This window comes from Pelodiscus sinensis, chromosome 12, assembly GCF_052426305.1.
Source record: "Pelodiscus sinensis isolate ZL-2025 chromosome 12, ASM5242630v1, whole genome shotgun sequence".
NCBI lineage: Eukaryota > Metazoa > Chordata > Testudines > Trionychidae > Pelodiscus > Pelodiscus sinensis.
This window is the reverse complement of record NC_143063.1, coordinates 23,679,913-23,699,694: the sequence shown is the minus strand read 5'-3', so window position 1 is coordinate 23,699,694 and position 19,782 is coordinate 23,679,913. Positions and strand designations below refer to the sequence as shown.

At 45.3% G+C, this 19,782-nt stretch overlaps 1 protein-coding gene across 8 annotated transcripts in view; it reads left to right on the top strand.

The window, feature by feature from the left end:
* PHKB (phosphorylase kinase regulatory subunit beta) overlaps window positions 1-19,782 on the top strand; it is a 238,260-nt gene that overhangs the window by 10,308 nt on the left and 208,170 nt on the right. For 4 of the 8 annotated variants that reach the window (XM_006121178.5, XM_006121179.5, XM_006121182.5 and 1 more), the window contains one exon: window positions 12,190-12,207. The exons of the other annotated variants lie outside the window; for them this stretch is intronic. In XM_006121178.5, the coding sequence (XP_006121240.1) occupies window positions 12,190-12,207 (18 nt within the window). The remainder of the gene's footprint in view (window positions 1-12,189; window positions 12,208-19,782) is intronic. 8 annotated transcript variants of the gene reach the window in all.

Below are 19,782 nucleotides of genomic sequence, written 5' to 3'. Positions count from 1 at the left end.
CCTTTAAGGGAAATGCTTACTGGGTAACCGGTTAACCCTTTACATCCCTAATAAAGAATTCTAGCTACTGTATATAAAACTGTATGTTGGATGAACACATGCTTCCATGAGTAAAGATTTAAATGAATCAAATGAAGTGCTTTCAACTTTGACAAGGCCCATTTGAACCTAGTGTTGATAATAAAGTACAGGCCAAATCTCATTGGTCCGGCACTCTCAGGACCTGAGCCATCCCGGATGAGGGAATTTGCCAGATGAGGGAAGGTCCCCTGCCTCCGGTCCTCTCAGCCTGCCGCCCCTACCTGCTGCCGGCTCCTTTGGCCTCTCTGCTGGCCGAGTGACATAGTTGCCCCAATCCTGCTGTCATTGCTACTGCTCCAGCCCCACTGCCGGCACACAGTCTTGCTGCTGGCTGGCACACAGCCCAATCGGGCTGCCGACCTGCCAGGGCCCCAGATGGGCTTCCTCTACTGGGGTGCCATGTCCTGGCCTTACTGCCAGCTAGGCTGCTGCAGCTCTGTCCCCACTGCTGGGTCGGCACTCAGCCCCATTCGGGCTGCTGTGGCACAACTCCACTGCCAGGCCAGCATGCATGCGCTGCCTCTGATCCACTACCACAGCCCTGCTACTGCTGCTGGTCTGCTGAGCTCCTGGCCCTGCTACTACCAGTCTCCCTTCTGCAGTACTCTCAGTTCTGGCCCTTCTGCCCTTGGGCTCTTTTTTTCTTTCAGACCACAGATGTTGATGGATGAGAGAGTCCCAGTATAGGGAGATGCAACCTGTAGAAAATGTGTTGATCTTTCACAGAAATGGATTGGATGATGTGATGTAGGGGTAGGCAATAATTTTTGATGGCGAGCCTCTCCAAGAATTCGGAAAGTGGTCTAAGGTCGCACTCTTCCATGATACTAAGGAGAAGGTACAGGGTCTGGGATGGGGGTTGCATGCAGAAGGAAGCTTGGGGTAATGGATTGGGGTACAGGAGGGAGTTGGGGTGAAGGAGGGAGAGGGGGCTATGGGTGCAGGGGCAGAGGATATGGGTTATGTGGGATATGGTTGCAGGAGGGGAGCAGAGGGCTTGGATTATGTGGGGTATAGTGATACGGAGAGACGGAGCTGGGGCGTCAGAGACCTACTTTGGTTGGGAGACTTACCTGGGTGACTGGCAGTGAGCAGCCCAGCGGGTTTCTCAGGCAGGCTCCCTGCCTGTCCCTGCACAGGCTGCAGGGGCCATGTGTGTCTGTGAATAGCTAGGATCCCGAGGGAAGAGGAAGAAGGGTACTCTGCACACGGAAACTGGCCAATGGGATTGTGCTGGGGGTAGGGGCAGCGAGTGAAGCAGCTTGGCAGGCTGTATTTGGCCCAGCCCTGATCTAATATATCATTTATGTATCTAACTTCCATGATTCCACAAACTAGATCCCTACATCTGAAGCATTAACTCCTTGTGTTAGTGCCATTTTTAATCATTACATGTAGGAGTAATACTACGAAAAATTCTGTTTTTTCCAATAGGGATGTAAAAGATTAACGGGTTAACCAGTTATCAGATAAGCAGGTGGCTTATTGTCCTGCTTACCAGATAACTGGTTAACCGACCTGGCTGTCTGGACACTGCCTATGATGGGGCCAGGGCAGCTCCTGCCATCCAAGGCTACAGCAGGGCCGGGAGCGGGGCTGGGGCCAGAGCCAGAGCAGCGTTCACCTCCTGAGGCTGTAGCGGGGGTAGGGCTGGGGCAGCTCCCGCTGCCCATGACCGGAGCATCTCCCCTACCTCCCCCCAGGGTTGGAGCAGCCACTGCTTTTGGGCCCAGAAGAGCCCCCAGAGCCAGGGCTGTGGCCAGAGCAGACCCTCCCCCAGCCACAGCCCATCATGCCTTGGAGAGGGGAGAGGCTGCTCCATTGTTAGCTGCTTAAACCTGGCATTTAACTGGTTAACATATTAAACATTAATTAACATCCCTATTTCCAGTCAGAAAATCTATCCTTATTAATTTAGCTGCAAAAGGCTTTGCAATAGGACCAGAGCTATGATGTTTAAAGCAACTTTGCACTGTTATATTACTTCATTATGTTTTAGAGATTGAAAGAGCATATTTGTGTAGAGAGAGGCAAGTGGCTCTGCCCTCAAGTGTTTAGGGCTGAACCAACACACCAGGTGATGTTCCTTGCACCTGTTATTGGGCTGATACAGAATATGTCTCCCTTTATTTCCTCCCTGCAATAGCAGTCACAGTCTGCCTACTGGCCCCATCCACATCCATAACCTTCTCCCCGCACAAGTTAAGAAATATTTCAAGTCCCAAGGATACCAGGGATGGATGGGAAAAATGCAGTTGGTGTTATGTGCTTTCAGAAACCATTGCTCGTTCTAAAAGCAGCAAAACTCACAATATAGGTAACTAGTAGATAAAACATTTTATGGATTGGCCCACTTGCAGAAAAATGAAAGAGTTCAAGTAAGAATGCAGGCATTTGCCACTGCCCAGTGATTAAATAGCCCTTTCTCCTCTCCCTTTGCCCCCATAACCTTGACCTGCTTCAGCCTTATGATTAGATTTCTATAACAGCTGCTAACAGCAGTTAATACTGCTGACTGCAAAGTTAAAAAAAGAATGAGTGTACATGCTCTCAAAAGCATATGTTGATAAGGGAGATTGAGTGTTCCCAGTAACAGACCTTGGTAAACAAGTGTGAAGAGTTGAGACAAAAGCATTGCACAATTGCCAGATTACAATGTCACCCTTCACAGCACAGACCTAACCCAAAGATAAGCCAGTGGATGGGCCCTGTTACCTATTATGTGATTCGGCACAGGAAACAGCTGGATGCACAGGCAGATGTCATCCTGTGGATCCTTGCTGTTCAAAGATGAATGCCCCATGTGATACCCCTGTTTCACTTGAGAACTGAGAACCAAGCTCAGTATGTACAGTAAAACTCCGATAGTCCGGCATCCAGCTGTTCGGCACTCCCGATACTCCGGCATCAAAATGCCAAGCGCTCCTGACCAGCTGATTAAAAAGCCTGCCGCTCAGCGCATGTGCTGGCTGTAACCACAGAGCATAAGGTTGGGAAGAGGCGGGGGAGTGGGATCTTGTTACAGTATGGAGAAGAGCATTTTGCTTCAGCAAAGGGGAAACAGGAGGAAGAGGGAGGGGGAGGAGGATTAGGTTACAGCATGGAGGAGAGAGACGAGAGAGGAAAGGGAAGGGGAGAAGGAGGGAGATGGTGTCCTGGCCAGTTGTTAAGCCATGCAGCTGTATCGGACCTCATGATTCTCCAGCAAATCTGATAATCCGGCATCACTTAGGTCCAAAAGGTGCTGGATTATCGGAAGTCTACTGTACTATGCTATGCCCTTACTCTCGGGGTCAAGTTGGACACATGACCAGAAGTAAAAGTACCCCCTTCTAAGAACTTTTTCCACCATCCTCCTGCCCATAGGGGATGAGTTCGGCCCCCCACCGAACCTTCTCTTCGCTGCTGCTGGTCTCTCCCCTGCAGTTGTCTGCCCTTCTGCTTCACCCCCAGAATCCTCGGGCACCTAAACCTTCCCTTACTCCTGCATCCTCCTGGTGCTTCCTCCTTCCCTCACTGCCCCTACCCCTTTGCCCTCTTTCTTCCTGATGCCCATCTCCTCACCAACCTCTGCCCCAGTTTCTCTCATGCCCCTCTGAGTCCTCACACGACTTGCTCCATCCCTGCCTTCCTCATTCCCACCCCTCCTTTCAACCCTTCTCCTAGCACCTCTACCTCCCCTTGCTTCCTCTTGCCCCAATTCCCTTCCCCTCTCCTCTCCCAGCATCACCCTGTCCCCCCACCCTCCCACCCCCACTGACACCTCCTCTCCCTCCTCCTGCCCTATTCCTCATTGTCTCCACTTGGCCCCCTGGCATGTCTCTTCTCCACCTTGTCCCATGGTGCCTTCCCCTTTCTTTTCCTGACCTGCCCCCTTCCCCTCAGCACAAGCCCCTTCCTCTCCCACTCCCTTTCCCCTAGATCTCTCTGAGCCCCTCTTCCACCTTTTGCCTTCCAGTTTGCAGGGCTGGAGTCTGTGGTTGGGCCCCAGAAGTCCCCGCAGACATGGCCCCAGCTGCTTCCAAGGTAGGAGCTCTTGCCGGGACTGGAGCTGGGCCGCCCTGTGGTGCTAATGTTAGTGCTGCATTCCAGTGCCCGCACCAGCTTTGGCTCCTATTAGGAGGAGCGCGGGGGTGGGGGGAGAGAAAGCCCCCATGCTCTCAGATCTGGCTTGCAGAGTGTGGCAGAGCAAGCACTGCCGCTCCCCCAGCGGAGTTGGAGGGGGCGGGGAGAGAAAGGGCTGTGCACAGAGCATGCCGGCAGAGCCTGAACATACCCCGCTCTGCAGCGCTCCAGCTCGGACTCCAACATCAGCTCCCAGGAGTGGCTCACTGGCTCTGACTAGCGCCCCTCCTACTCCAGCAGCGGTGGTGGCCACCTGTGAATGGAGGAAGTGGCGTGGCCAGACTGGCGGCCACGCACAGCAGAGGCTGTCCTGCAGCAGGAGGGAAGGGCCACGCAGTGCTGGGGGCTTGCCGGATGGTGACGTGCTGCATGGGAGGTTGGAGCTCTGGACACTGCGCTCCACTGGTAGCAGCCCTGGCTGCCTGCGCAAAGCACCAAGGGAGCCACTTAGGTGCTGGGTGGAGGCTGGGAGTTACTGCTGCACCACGCTAGCACTGGGTGTCTTTAAATCCTTTACTGTCCCGGAAAAAAGGGACGTATGGTTACCATAGCGCCATGGCACACCTCAGACTGCCTCGTGCCACAGAACACTGTTAAAGAAACGCTGATGTAGATGGTATCATGAGCTTTTGTGGGCACAGCCATCTGAAGAAGTGGGCTGTGCTGACGAAAGCTCATGATGCCATCTACATTTTTTGTTGGTCTTTAAAGTGCTACCTGATTATTTGTTGTTTTTTAAGTATTTCCTTTTCAGTTTAGGCATTCACTTGCTCCATTTGGTTGGTAAAGTATTAGGGTGTGGCTGCCTTCAGTGGCCTCCTTATTGGCTGGAAATCCCATACTCTGAAATCTATTTATTATTTCTGGAATTCTTCTAACAGAAATCCCCCATTAGTCTTTTGGTGTTAATTGCCTTGGGGAATCTACACAACCACCACTCTGGCAGAAGGCTTTTCAACTCCAAAATGAAATGCAAAAGAGAGAGCACATGACCTATGCACATGAAACCATGCTGTTTCTTATGCACCAGTATTGGTCTACTCTTTGGTACACTGTCACAGTGTAAGATGCAGCAGCGTGACGGGGGAGGGGAGACAGCTCTGTGAAGCTGGTGCTGGGGGTAGATGACTTTTAAACTGGTTCCCGCAAGCACCTGCTCCCACCTTCCACACCCCCACCCCTATGGGAGGGAGTATGAAGGCACGTGTGAAGAACTGGCTTGAAAGCCAGTTCCCTGCATGTGTCGGCTCCTGTCTCTTCTCCCCCCTCCCCCCCCATGTGCTGCTGCCTCTGATAGAGAAGCAATAATGCAGGAGGCCCTGCAGCTTTGCGGGAGCAGATACGTGTGGGGAGCCATCTTCAAAACTGCTGCTTGCTGTGTGTACTAGCTTCTGCTTGCCCCCATCACTCTCTATCGGAGGCAGCAGCCCAGAGATGGGGGGAGGAGGGAGAGAAGGCAGTTCCATGAGAGCTGGTGCTCATGGGGAGCCAGCTTAAAAGTGGGAGGGATGATATGCATTGGCTCCCGCCTCCCTCCCCCTTACTATCTGATATAGAGGCAGCAAGAGGGGGAGTACATGCAATCATTTGGATTAACAGATAAGCCTATGCTTATCGGTTAATTGTTTAAATGACTATATGCTCATATCCCTAGTATCCATTGAGCTGAATAACTTCTTATTTATCCTCAAGGTCAGCTGTCTTTGGTGTGTCAAAAAGTTAGCATCGTAGGGCTAGAAGAGACCTCAAGAGGTCATTGAATCCAGCCCCTTGCTCAAAGCAGGACCAATTCCAACTACATCAACCCAGCCAGCGCTTTGTCAAGCTGAGACTTAAAAACCTCTAGAGATGGAGATTCCATCTCCCTAGTTAATCCATTCCAGTACTTCAGTACCCTTCTAGTGAGAGAGTTTTTCCTAATATCCAACTTAGATCTCCCCCACTGTAACTTGAGACTATTGCTCCTTGTTCTGCCATCTGTCACTACTGAGAACAGCCTCTTTCCATCCTCTTTGGAATCTCCCTTCAGGAAGTTGAAAGCTCCTATCAAATCCCCCCTCACTCTTCTCTTCTGCAGACTAAATAAGCCCAAATACTTTAGCATCTCTTCATAGGTGGTGTGCTCCAGCCCCTTTATCATTTTGGTTGCCCTCCGCTGGACCATTTCCAATGCGTCCACTTCCAATGCGTCCACATCCTTTCTATAGTGGGGGGACCCAAAACTGGACACAGTACTCCAGATGTGGCCTCACCAGAGCCGGTAAAGGAGAATTATCACTTCTCTATTCTATCACATCTGCTGGCAGTGCTCCTCCTAATGCACCCTAACGTTCCATTTGCCTTCTTGGCTACAAGGGCACACTGTTGACTCATATCCAGCTTCTCATCCACTGTAATCCCCAGGTCCTTTTCTGCCAAACTGCTGCTATTCTGTTCCCAGCCTGTAACAATGCTTGGGATTCTTTCATCCCAAGTGCAGGACTCTACACTTGTCCTTGTTGATCTTTGTTGAAAGTTGTGCTCAAATTCCATCCAGTCTTAAACTAATTGCTCGCTTGATTGCATAATCATTTGTTCCACAATAAGGATCAGGAGCGGTACCAGATCATCATCTACTTTGGCGGTGGGAATTGAGATCAGGATCTGTAATTACCATGTGAAAATGGGACAGTACCAACAATACATACACAATAAAATGTCTCCCTGTGATGCTTCCTGTAAAATGGTAGCACTCAAATTGAAAAAGCATCAGTAGTGTGGATCTCGGTATATTCATGTACACAGTGTTACACCTGTGTTTAGTACAGCATAAGTGGATGGTTGATATTAGTAAAGAGAGCATACATGGTCAAATAACTGACTAGGTGGGCCAGGGCAGATGTAAAGAAAAAATCCATTCTCATACTTAACTGAGTTTCCTTCCCCTTTATAAGGCTTATCTGTGCTCACCTAGCAAATGTGGCTAGATTGTGGCAGTCTCAAACAGGTCGTAGCTTGCAACATGTCTGGAGACCCATGCCACATATCATTCTTCTTCTCATTGGCGTCCTTGATGTTCAAATGTCTCTGGCTCCTCTGAGGTAGTCACAGGGGTCTGAAAAGTTCCTTTGCTTTCACACAGCACTGGAGCTGATCTCTGCCTTACCTTTTACTTGCCTACCCCTTGCAGTCTGTAGATGTCTATCTTTCTGTGATTGGTCCATTGCTGGTATTGCATAACTTTTCTTCACATGCCCAGGAGATCAATGTCTCCTGTAGACCTCAGGCAGAAGCATGTCTGGTGCCTGGAACTGGTATGATTGGTTGGGCAGCTGCACACAGTAAAGGTGAGCTGCTAGCTGTGCTTGCTAAGGAGGAAAATCAGGAAAAGGCATTTAAAAAAATCTACAGATAGTTTTAAAGAGGATGGTAGTCTGCAGTTCATAATTCTGACCTGGGCAGTCATTGCCACAAGGATTGGGGCATTGTGGAACAGCTGCTGGAGGACTATTAGTGTTCATAGAATCATAGAATAATAGGACTGGAAGGGACCTCGAGAGGTCATCGAGTCCAGCCCCCCGCCCTCAAGGCAGGACCAAGCTCCGTCTACACCATCCCTGACAGATGTCTATCTAACCTATTCTTAAATATCTCCAGAGAGAGAGATTCCACCACCTCCCTTGGCAATTTATTCCAATATTTGACCACCCTGACAGTTAGGAATTTTTTCCTAATGTCCAATCTAAACCTCCCCTGCTGCACTTTAAGCCCATTACTTCTTGTCCTGTCCTCAGAAACCAAGAGGAACAAATTTTCTCCTTCCTTCTTGTGACACCCTTTTAGATATTTGAAAACCGCTATCATGTTCCCCCTTAATCTTCTTTTTTCCAAACTAAACAAGCCCAGTTCATGAAGCCTGGCTTCATAGGTCATGTTCTCTAAACCTTTAATCATTCTTGTCGCTCTTCTCTGTACCCTTTCCAATTTCTCCACATCTTTCTTGAAATGTGGCGCCCAGAACTGGACACAGTACTCCAGCTGAGGCCTAACTAGTGCAGAGGAGAGCGGCAGAATGACTTCACGAGTTTTGCTTACAACACACCTGTTGATACAACCTAGAATCATATTTGCTTTTTTTGCAACAGCATCACACTGTTGACTCATATTCAACTTGTGGTCCACTGTGACCCCTAGATCCCTTTCCGCCATGCTCCTTCCTAGACAGTCGCTTCCCATCTTGTATGTATGGAACTGATTGTTCCTTCCTAAGTGGAGCACTTTGCATTTCTCTTTATTAAACCTCATCCTGTTTACCTCTGACCATTTCTCTAACTTGCTAAGTTCATTTTGAATTATGTCCCTATCCTCCAAAGAAGTTGCAACCCCACCCAGTTTGGTATCATCTGCAAACTTAATAAACGTACTCTCTATCCCAATATCTACATCATTGATGAAGTTATTGAACAGTACGGGTCCCAAAACAGACCCTTGAGGAACTCCACTTGTTATCCCTTTCCAGCAGGATTTAGAACCGTTAACAACAACGTGTTGACCCAGTTCACACGTTATCCACACTTGCACTGTGTTAACATCAGTAGATCGAATATAAAGCCACTGTGTTTGGAGAAATAGTTTGCTGTGTTCCTGTAATGGGGTACTAACATCAGCTGCTTAGGGTGCATTTGGAGGAGCTATTGCCAGCAGATCTAGAGAAGTGATTATTCCCCTTTATTTGGCCCTGGTGAGTATTGTGGAGTATTGTGTTGAATTCTGCCCGCCCCCCCCCCCCATTACAGAAAGGATGTGGAAACATTGGAGAGAATCCAGCGGATGGCAACAAAAGTGATTAGGGGGCTGGAGCACATGACTTACGAGGAGAGGCTAAGGAATTTGGGTTTATTTAATCTACAGAAGAGAAAAATGAGGGGGGCGGGAGGTTATACCAGCCTTTTATTATTTGAAGGGCCGTTCCAAAGAGGATGGAGAGAGGCTGTTCTCAGTAGTGACAGATGGCAGAACAAGGAACAATAGTCCCAAGTTACAGTGGGGGAAGTCTAGTTTGGATATTAGGAAAAACTGTTTTACTAGGTGGGTGATGAAGCACAGGAGTGGGTTACTTAGGGAGATGGTGGAATCTCCATCCCTAGAGGTTTTTAAGTCTCGGCTTGGCAAAACCCTTTCTAGGATGATTTAATTGGGGTTGCTCTTGCTTTGGGAAGGGGGTTGGGCTCGATGACCTTTTGAGGTCTTTTCTAGCCTCATAATTCTATGATGCCAGATTTGAACACAGACACCTGCACAAATGAATTGCAAGGTGACTTTTGTTGACCTACCTTTTTTAGTGTAAAGGAGGAGCTCACAATAGCACACACTATCCTCCTATGCCTTCTGATGGGCTTTTGTACACCAAGAAATTGAATGGCATAACTATCATGGTAAAATTCCCCATCCGGAATAGATGTGCTCATAAAGGGAATTATACAGGTTGAATTTCCCTGGTCAAGCACCCCCGGGACTTGGGTAGTCTCAGATGAGGGATTTTGCTGGACCAAGGGAGGTCATTTCTGCCCCTCTGGCAGTGCTGGCCCAGCCACCAGTCTCCCAGCCAACTCCCCCCTGCCACTCATCCTGCTGCCCTACTGGCCCCACCAGGCAACCCTGCTGCCAGTAGCCCAGAATATGGATATAAGCGACTAGTTGACTACCTGATAAGCATATGCTTATCGGGTAGTCAAGTAGTGACTCAACTAGTCAGGTCTCACCCCCCTCGTTGCCTCTATCAGAGAGAGGCAGCAGGTGGAGCGGAAGGGGCTGGAGCTGGCGCTGTGGGAGCTGGCTTAAAAGCTGGTTCCCAACAGCACCGTCTCCACAGGGGAGGCAGAGGCGTAGCAGGGGGACTGTGCGTGAGCCAGGAATCAGCTGATTCCCGGTTCACGCCCAGTCCCAGATACTGCACTTCTGCTTTTTAAGTGTATTAAGACCTGCCCCGAAATTCCATCAGCTACTTGATTAGCCGATTAAATGCAATTTAACATCACTAGCCCAGAGGGCTCCCAGCTCCCAACACTCTACCAGGACTCTTTGGTCCTGGAACATCTCTGCTTGCTGGACCAGAGACTGCCAGTTTAGAGGGGTTCAACCTGTAATGGTATTATACTGAGAATTATGCGGGTATAATGAATAGAACTGTATTGGTATATTGAAATAATCTCTGTTGTGTGAACAAGCAGTAAGACAACAATTCTGCCATTCTTTGCCATGACATGCCTGCCTCTTCCCCTGGCCAGCTCCTCTTGTAGAGCTTCTGAAACATCTAGTCTGCAAGTTGAGGATGTGTATTGTGAAAAGATTGACTGTTACTGAGTATCTTGTAAAATGGTAAATTAAGTGGGTATTAACAGAACTACAGGATATGTGTTTAGATTAATATCACTTTGTGATATATGACAAAAACATGTATTTCATCATTGCATTTACATAATTAAGACTAAAAAAAACTCAGGCCACAATTTTGTTGCGGAAACTACAGATTTCAACATACACACTACATAATTGCTGCAAGTTTGATTGCTGTTGTGCCTCTTTGCTTGGGGTCACAAACTCACTCCAATCTAGCCCAGCTACCACTACCTTATAGTAGAGGGTTGACTGGGCCAAATTGGAGCAAGTGGTACTGTGACCTGACGCACAGGGTTGCAGTGCCACTCGAAGAGAAGTGGGGTTATTGTTCTGTTGTATGGAACTTGAACTCACTGTACCGAAGCTGTAACTTTCAGGTTGTGACTTCTGAACCAAAAAAATCCTTTTCAGATCTGGACTTCAGTTTTGCATTAGCTGGGAATGATTTTGCTAGTGCTATACGACACTGATGTTGTGGCTAATACCCAGCGTATATGTTGATTTGTTTAGAAACTAGATTCTTCTCTTGTCACCTATGTATCTTAATGACAGTTGAGCAGTATTATGTTATAGAAAGGCTAATAGGCTATCAGAGGCTGAGCATTCAATATTGTATTATGGAATGCAAGAGTAGTTACAGTATAAAGTATATATTTATTCCTTGTCAACAAACTAAATGCCTCTAATATAAATTATCTTGCTAGAATATGACAAAATTAATTAAGATGATTCGAAAATGCTGTGATTGATTCTGACTAGCTTGCTTTTTATTGAATTAGAAAATATGTGGAACATTTTGTCAGTGTCTTGTTTTATGCATTTTGAATTTTAAGGTATCTTTTACGGTCTCTAATTAGAAATATTGTTACCTGTATTTAGCAATGAATTTAAAGTTGATTTTTCACTAAACAGCGAAACTGGTGTGGGAAAGAGGGAAAGTTTTAAAGCAAAAAGCACATATTTGCCATTATCATCTGTGTTCCCTTGTCTGTAATAAAAAGATTTGATCTTTCGAAACCTGGATTCGCTTCCAGTTTGATTTTTGCAGAAGGGTGGTTATCCTAATTTTTACTATACCAGTTTGTTGCCTTGGAATTAATTGTGATACTGATTAAGTATAGTTTTACTTTAGAATTTGTTCAGCAAAAAAACTCTAGCTATAATTTGTTCAGATAATGTATACATTGTTCATTCAGATATCTTTAAAAGTGAGCAAGAACTGCCTAAGAAAATCATATGAAAATTGAATGGATTTTTGTTAGTCCTACATATATAATTATTTCTCCCATATGAGTACTTTCTAAGAGTAAAACTGTTATGCTGTAATCATATGGACATGTTATCACTTGTGCTTTCTAATTCACATGATTCCTATAGTGTATTAATGAAAATTGAGAAGTTTTACGTTTATTTCTATTGCTAAAATGTCACATACTTAACTTTAACACTATTAATTGCATGTAGGGTTCTGAAACTTTCAAGCTTGTTTATTGTTCAACCTAAACCTTTTTCTGCATACTCTTTTTATATGTTCAATTTTTTAAATAAAAATTAAATATATTACTTTGCAATGGTAACTTTGTTTTGTTTCTTTGCTGACCCCAGAGGATCACAAATTGTCGGGTGAGTACACCTATTAGAACACTATCTGATCCTTTTGGAATTTGAAAATCCTTGCAATATATGCTGTTGGGTAAAACTTCTTCAATGGATTTTAAAATTGATTCTATTTCAGTAAAATTATTTGACATATGATTTATAGTAGAATATTCCTATGGTGAGCATGTGAAAAATTACATAAAAAGCTGGGTTACTTTGCACATACTTATATGGAAAGAGAGTGAATCCTTTTTTCCAATATGAAGACTGTGTTTTAGACTTAAACACATAGAAATGACTAGTATAGATATATCACTTGATACTACCTAGAATTATTAAAATAATATTATTGTCTAATGTTGTTTTATTTCTACCTTGTAACATAATCACTGTTGCAGATCACAGCTCTTCACTTGTGTTCTAGTTGTCAATAATCTTCCAAGAGTCAGACAACTATGCTTGAAAATTAATTAACACATGTTAACTCCACATTATTTTTAAACCTTTAATAGACAAAGCTAACTACTATACCAGTTTTTTAGTCTTTATTTAATGTTAAGTGATCTTTCAGGGACCATTTTATATGTGTACAGGAACAGGATAAAGAGGGAAAGCACAGTTGAAAGCACTAGGGAGAAGAGAGGAGGAGAAAAAAATGAAGCAAATAAATATTCGATTTTACGTTATTAGAATTTTGGCATTTCAGTGGAAGCCATATTTGGCCTTTAATGATTGTGTGGGTAAACTCATGCTTTCTATTATATTGAAATACAGCTAGAGTTTTATTTATTAAAAAAAAATCGGTCTGTATAACAATAAGGTGACCACCTTAGAAATGCAAAAAAACTTGCACTCATGCTCCTCAAAGCAAAACTGTGATTAAACGTAACCAACCACAAGGCACCTCCACAACTGCCCCCTTCAACAGCCATTGTGTTCGGACTCTAAATACTACCATATAAATAGGGTAAACACCTATTTGTTAGCATGTTTTGCCAGCCCATCTTTGTATTCTGCATCTTTTAGTTATTTGTCACTGAATGTACACTTTCTGATGCAAATTTTTTCCCCCCCAGGGTGTAGTAGGTAGGATCAGTCACACCAGGGGTAGGGAACCTTTTTAAGGTTGGAGGCAACTGTCCCACAGAAAAATCAGAGGGCCGCACACAAGTGAGAAGCAAAGAACAACAAAAAAGGAAAAACATACTCTCCACATTTTCCTCGTACACTAGAGCCAGGGGGCCCCAGGCTATTAGATTTTGTGTGCTCCACCCCTTCAGAGAGAAAGAGAGCTGGAGTACAGCACAGGCTCTGCAATCCCGAGATTTGGGGGCTGGATCTAGGCAAGCTGGGGGGACGCATCCAGCCCCTAGACCTTAGGTTCCCCACCGCTGAGTTACACCACATCACCTTGATCTTCCATTATTTAATATGCGTCTTGTGTCTTCTCACTGTCACATGACACTCACAAGTGCTCTCTCTCAGGGCCCTTACATCTTATTGGATGGAGAGCTTCAGTTTTCAACAGTTTTCATCTGTTATCTCTTCACCTGCAGAAGTAGGAACTTTGAAGCATCTTTAATTAGATCAGAAACTTTTAACATTAGTTATCCCAGTTTGTTGTGGTGATTATGCAAATCTTTAGACACACACAAAGTTAAAAGGTAGATTACATTACTTTTCTGGCAACTGACAAATCCATTAAAACAAATAGAATAAAACAGCCATACCAGTCAGATATTGGACAGAAGTTAATCCTGTGTACTAGCCACAGTGTTTGAACAGTTCATTATTTTCTGTGTTGCCAGCATATTTGTAATAGTATAGGAAAAAAACTTGACATGTTTATATTTGCTGGGTGGGTATAATGAACAGTGATTACCTATCAAACGTCCATTCATCCTTTCTTTGTGATATCTATTGTGGAGCAAGCAAAGATGATGCAAATAAAAATGCTCAAGTCTATCAACAGGGAATTGTTTTGTTGCAGGCTATTCTGACCACAGCTTTTATGCAAGAAGCCATCTTGGCTGGAACCATTTTGCAGCAGCAAGTGCTCAATAAGATAACAGGAGCTTTGTTCAGAGGATGCAATTATTGTGATATTCTATGTTAGCTAACATAATTCACTTTAAAAATAGTTGGTGTTTGATTTGGGAATTATACTTCAGGGCTGGTTGTACCCTTGAACTTTAACTGAGCTGGGGCAAAGGATTCTTTCTAAAAGTATGGGGAGGAAGCATAAGGCCTCTTCCCTTCCAGTTCTCTTTAAAAGTGAAGGAAACAGCAAGGAGTCCTCAAACAGGATTAATTAAAGCTTGGGACAAGGTTGACTTCCATTATCTTTAATGGATGCATAATTAATTTAGCTTAATTTTGAGTCATTGCAAGTGCAAGCTGAATATGTAAATGTGTAAATGTATATTGCCTTGACTTCAGTTTCCAGGTGTGTGTGTGGTATTTTGTTTTTGTTTTTTTGTTTTTTGTTTTTTAAACACTGGCCATTGAATGGCACTATCTCCAGCAGCTACCAGTGCTTCCCACTACTTCAATAATCATCTCCAGTTTTCACCACTTCAATGAAGTTAAGCATTCAGATTTGGTATGAAATGGAGAGGATTTGGGGGGACTCACCAGGGATCTAGTATTGAGAAAGTAATACATTAGTATTAATAGAAGTCACTGATGACCAACTTGAAGAAAATTGAAATTTCTAGTAGAGCTGTTCATAGCAGGTTGTGGAGGTCTTTATTAGAGCTCATTGAAATGGGAGTCAAGGTGTTGATGTTAAGTCAACATTTTCCTGCATACTGCAGGAAGAAAGCCAAGCCCCAGGAATATGGTTTATATAGCCTGCACTTTATACACCCTCACTGTTACTAAATATAAACCCTGTTGCAGTAGGGATGCAGGTTAAGTATTTGCTTTGGACTAGAAAGGCACACCTGCAAATCATACAAAGATAGACAGAGGAGGAGTTCAAAGGAAGGAACTGTAGTCTGCTGGGAGCAGTACTGAGAGAGAAACTGGCTGTTGTATTTTCTGGCTCTAAAGAGAGTTTGGCAACCATCAGAGTCTCTGTCCTTGAGGAAGGGAGGACACAGATTCCCCAAGCTAAGAAGGGGAATGAAACCAAGACTTGTTCTGGATATCACATGAGCTGTGAAGGAGATGGAGGCCTTGGAAGTATCACACTGTGATATTTCCAAGGCCTCCTGATGTAAGAGAGGCCAACAAACTGCCCATGTGTTTTCTTTTCTTTCTTTTCATTCATACTTTGATTTAACCTAGTTTTGCTGACACACCACCTTTATTTGCTTGACCTTGGGCCCTGAGAGAGGAATAAACAGCCAGAAAGTCTTATACAAAGGATTGAGCTTTTACTCACTAGGGAAACATACCTTCTGTGCCTGCTCTGGTGGGTCTAATTAGACCAACGTGCTTGTGGTCCCCGCATGGCTCCTGAAGGGTGTGAACTGCCGAGGACAGATTCATGACTATGATGCATTTGAGCATTATCTGGCAATAATTCATTCTGTGCAGGTCTGCTTTCTTTCCAGCATCTGTGTCTCAGCCTCCCCTAGTGTTAATCTGATTCCAGCACACTGCTGGACATGACTGATCTCCACATATGATGGTTATGAGGGGAAGAGAGGGTGATTCTTTGTTCTACCAGACATTGGGAACCACAGTCTGATTCTTTACCTTATTTATAAGATGCTCTGTCCTAATCAGCTTCCAGTTCATGTTTATTGAATGATTACATGCACTGAGTACCTGCTAAATTGCAACAACAAGAACTTTACAATTTATTCTATTTACTTGGTCCATAGGTTACTGAAAGGAAGGTGAGAAAACTCACATAGTCCAGCCAATCAGATAGTGAGGCTACCTATATAACTCCCTTGCCCTTCTTGTCAGGCCAGAGCAGATGAACTCTACTGCCCTGAGGAAGCAGGAAACAAGGACTCAGCTTCCCCCACTGTGAGCTGCCTGCCTTCCAAAGGCAGGACCCAACACCCTCCTCAAGGAAAAAATTAAAAAGGAAATTCATGGGACATTAGATATCCCCATGTGACTCTACCATCTGTCACAGTGACTTTGTATCACTAGTTGCTGGTCTGGGTTAAAAGCAATATGCTAAAGGAGAAAGGATTTATATTCTAGAACTAGCCAATTAGCCCGTCATAAAACAGCCAACAATAAAAGGGAACAGGCAACAGCACCCCCCAGAGGGAACAGCCAGCATTTTGGCGTTAGACTCACAGACACTGGGCTACTATATATATATATATATATATATATATATATATATATATATATATATATATATATATATATATATGATATGATGATGATTCTCCTGTACCAGACTATACTGGAAATGAGTATGAAAGTGATGGCATACTGTAGCATGATTTAAGATAGTGGATTTTACAGTATAAACAGTACAAAGACATTAACTGTTCATGTGATTATTTTTAAATGTACAGTTTGCTTGGCAGAGCAATTGAAAATTTCACATGGTAATTATTTTCACTCTGTGCAGATATTCAGTTACATTTTAAGCTAGTTTTTCTAATATTAAAGTTGTTTTCTTTATTTGTGAGTAGCAGCAATATTACTGAGAAGTCATAATTTAAGACACCATTGGAAAAGAAGCTCAATGAGTGATGATAAAAATGTATGCTCTTGTTCTAATAGTGCTGCAGTCATTTAAGGAGTAAATTTCTTTTTCTGACTTGTAAATCAGTTTGAGGGTGTTCTAAGACAGCGGTTCTCACCTACCCGTCCACGCCCATTGCTAAGCAGCAGACCTCTGACTGCCAGGCTGCAGCAGCTCTAGGGGCTGGGGCTGGGGCACATGGCTCCTGCTGCACCTGTTGGGAGAAGTGTTTTCTGCACCGCCTCTCAGCCAGCCATCACTGGGCAGGGGCGGGGTCTCTTCCCAGACACAGAAGAACGCTTTGCTGCATGGCAGGAGAGCTGCATGGAGCCTAGCACAGCAGCCTTAGAGCAGCTGTGACCCGAGAAGCAATGGTCTGCTGGGAGGCTGTGCTGGGCTACATGGAGTGGGGGGGTAGGCAAGCATTGGGGGTTCAGGGGCAGGGCTAGTGCTGGGGAGCTCTGGCACTGGGGTGCTTTGGAGGCAAAGCTAATGCTGAGGTGCTCTGGGGTTGGGGCTAGTACTAGGAAGTTCTATGGGGTCGGGAGGCTCTAAGAGGTGGAGGCCTAACACTGGGGGGGGGCTCTAGGGTGGGGAGCTGATACGGGGGAGTTATAGGGGCAGGGATGGTGGGGGGATTATGGGAGCAGGGCTGGCACTGGGGGGCTCTGAGGATGGGGCTAATATTGGGGACTGGCATTGGAGAGGGCTCTAGGGAGTTGGGTGTAGTGGGACTTGGGAAACAGGAGACTGGCACTGGAGTGTGTGGTGGTGGTGGTGAGGCTCTAGGGGGTGGGGGCTGGCATTGAGGCATTTAGGATATGGGCTGGCACTGGGTGCAGGGGACTCTGGGGTCAGTGGTTGGCACTGGGGGGTAGTGGAGGGGTGGGAGGATCTAGGGAGTTAGGGTGGCTATGAGGGCTGGAGCTTTTGGCGGACCAGTAATATTTTATTTGCATATTCATTGTTTGCACAATGAATAGGCAAATAAAATGTTGCCGGTCTGCCTGAAGTTTGTAAATGGGTTTGTCAGTCTGCGGTATAAAACAGGTTGGGAACCACTGCTCTAAGATTTGTAGCAATAGAAAAATTAATTTGGCTATTCTGAATTATTCATTTCTAGAACACATTTTGTATTATATTTGTTTAAAATATTACAGAATTGTTTTAAATTCTAATCTACCAGCGGGTACATTTGTTCTAGTCATGTGATTCATTTGGCAATCTTTATTGCTACTTTTTCATATTAATATGCAAGATTGTATTTCACACATACATGTTCATTATGCACACCTCCATTGGGGTGATTTTTAATTAGAATAATGTTGTATTCATAGTAAATGAATAGCAGCATTGCTCATAGGTAAAGTACAGATCAGATTTTATCAATATGCGGGGACATCAGGTTTGTAGAATTTTTGGTGGTTCCCAGAACAGGTCCAAGTCCCTCCCTCCCCTGCACCTGCCTAAGGGTTTTGGGAGGGTAGGGGTATGGGCTCTGGGAGGGAATTTGGATGGTGGGAGAGGGCTTGGGTGTGCAGGCTCTGGGGTGTGGCAGACAGCAGGTATGCAGGCTACAGGAGGGAGATTTGGGGCAGGAGGAGGTGCAAGTGGTGAAGGGGGTGCAGGTGTGTTGCTTACCTGGGGTGGTTCCTGTAAGTGATCTGCACTCCCTTCCCCCCCTTTGGCAGCAGCTTCTAGGCAGGAGGCTGAGGGATCTCAGCACACTGCTGCCCGCAGGCACTGCCCCCACAGGGCTGTGGCTGCAGGGGTGGAGGCAGTGCTCAGAAACACACACATCATGTCCAGGGGCTATAGCAATGTGCCAGCAGCCATTCAGCAGTGGCATGAAGTGAGCAGGAAACTACTTTAGCCCCACTTTGCTGTCAGTGAGGGCCTTTGGCCCTTTTAAATCACCCGGGGGTGTTACCCGCACAAATTTCTCTATCCCTTCCACACTTTAGGGACACACACCTTTACCCAGTTCCTAGGGCTCATGCTGAAACCCTGTGAATTTACACACCCATCCTTACCCATTCCTAGGGCTCAGGGTATAACTTCCTGCAGGTTGGCAGGATCTTTAGCCACTGAAAGAGCCTCACACAGTATTATCCTTATCCTCTATTTATTGACAATTCCCAAACAAGCAGAATACACATGCTAAGCACACAGTGTCATGCTCACCAATCCTGAAAAAGGCAGGCATACTTCCCCTGTTGACCAGGCAATATCAGTCTCTCTGGTCTTAGTCTGTGTCTCAGAGGTGAGTTTTTCTTTCCAGGTCTTCCCCCTTCTCCTGGTCTTCTTCCAGCCTTTTCTTCCTTCTGTTACTTCTGATCTTCTTCTTCCTGATCTCCTTCTTGGACTTGGACCCCAGTTTATATAATGAAACCTGAGTCTTGCTTAGCTATACCTTAACCAATTATTTTAGTATAATTTTACTAACCAATCATACCCCACCACCTTAATTGATTTACACCTAGCAAAATTAGTTATACAAGACAGAAACAGTTACAAACCAGAGATTACACAGTCAACAATAGGACAGTGTCATAGAATGAGGATTCCACAATATTCTCTATTGATAAGCAGTTTCTTGCCAGACAGAATGGTGTTACTTAAGTTTTCTTTACCCATCTTGGAATCTGTTTTTTTATCTGGTGATAGTGGGGGAGCTATCAGGGCAAAGTCCCCTCCTCACAGCCTGGTGTGACACTTTTCAATATGGTTTAGATAGATGTGAGCATGTGACTCCAGGCCTTACAGTAATGGCTGCTACTCTTCAGTCTGGCTGCAGAAGGCGGCTTTGGTTCAGGCCTAGGATAGGCCTTTCAACATGGCTACAGAAAAGCCATATTGTTACAGGGGCAATAGGCAGGACTGGAGCTGTATCAGTAGAGGTGAATGGGGGCAGCAGGCAGTGCTAGAGCAGA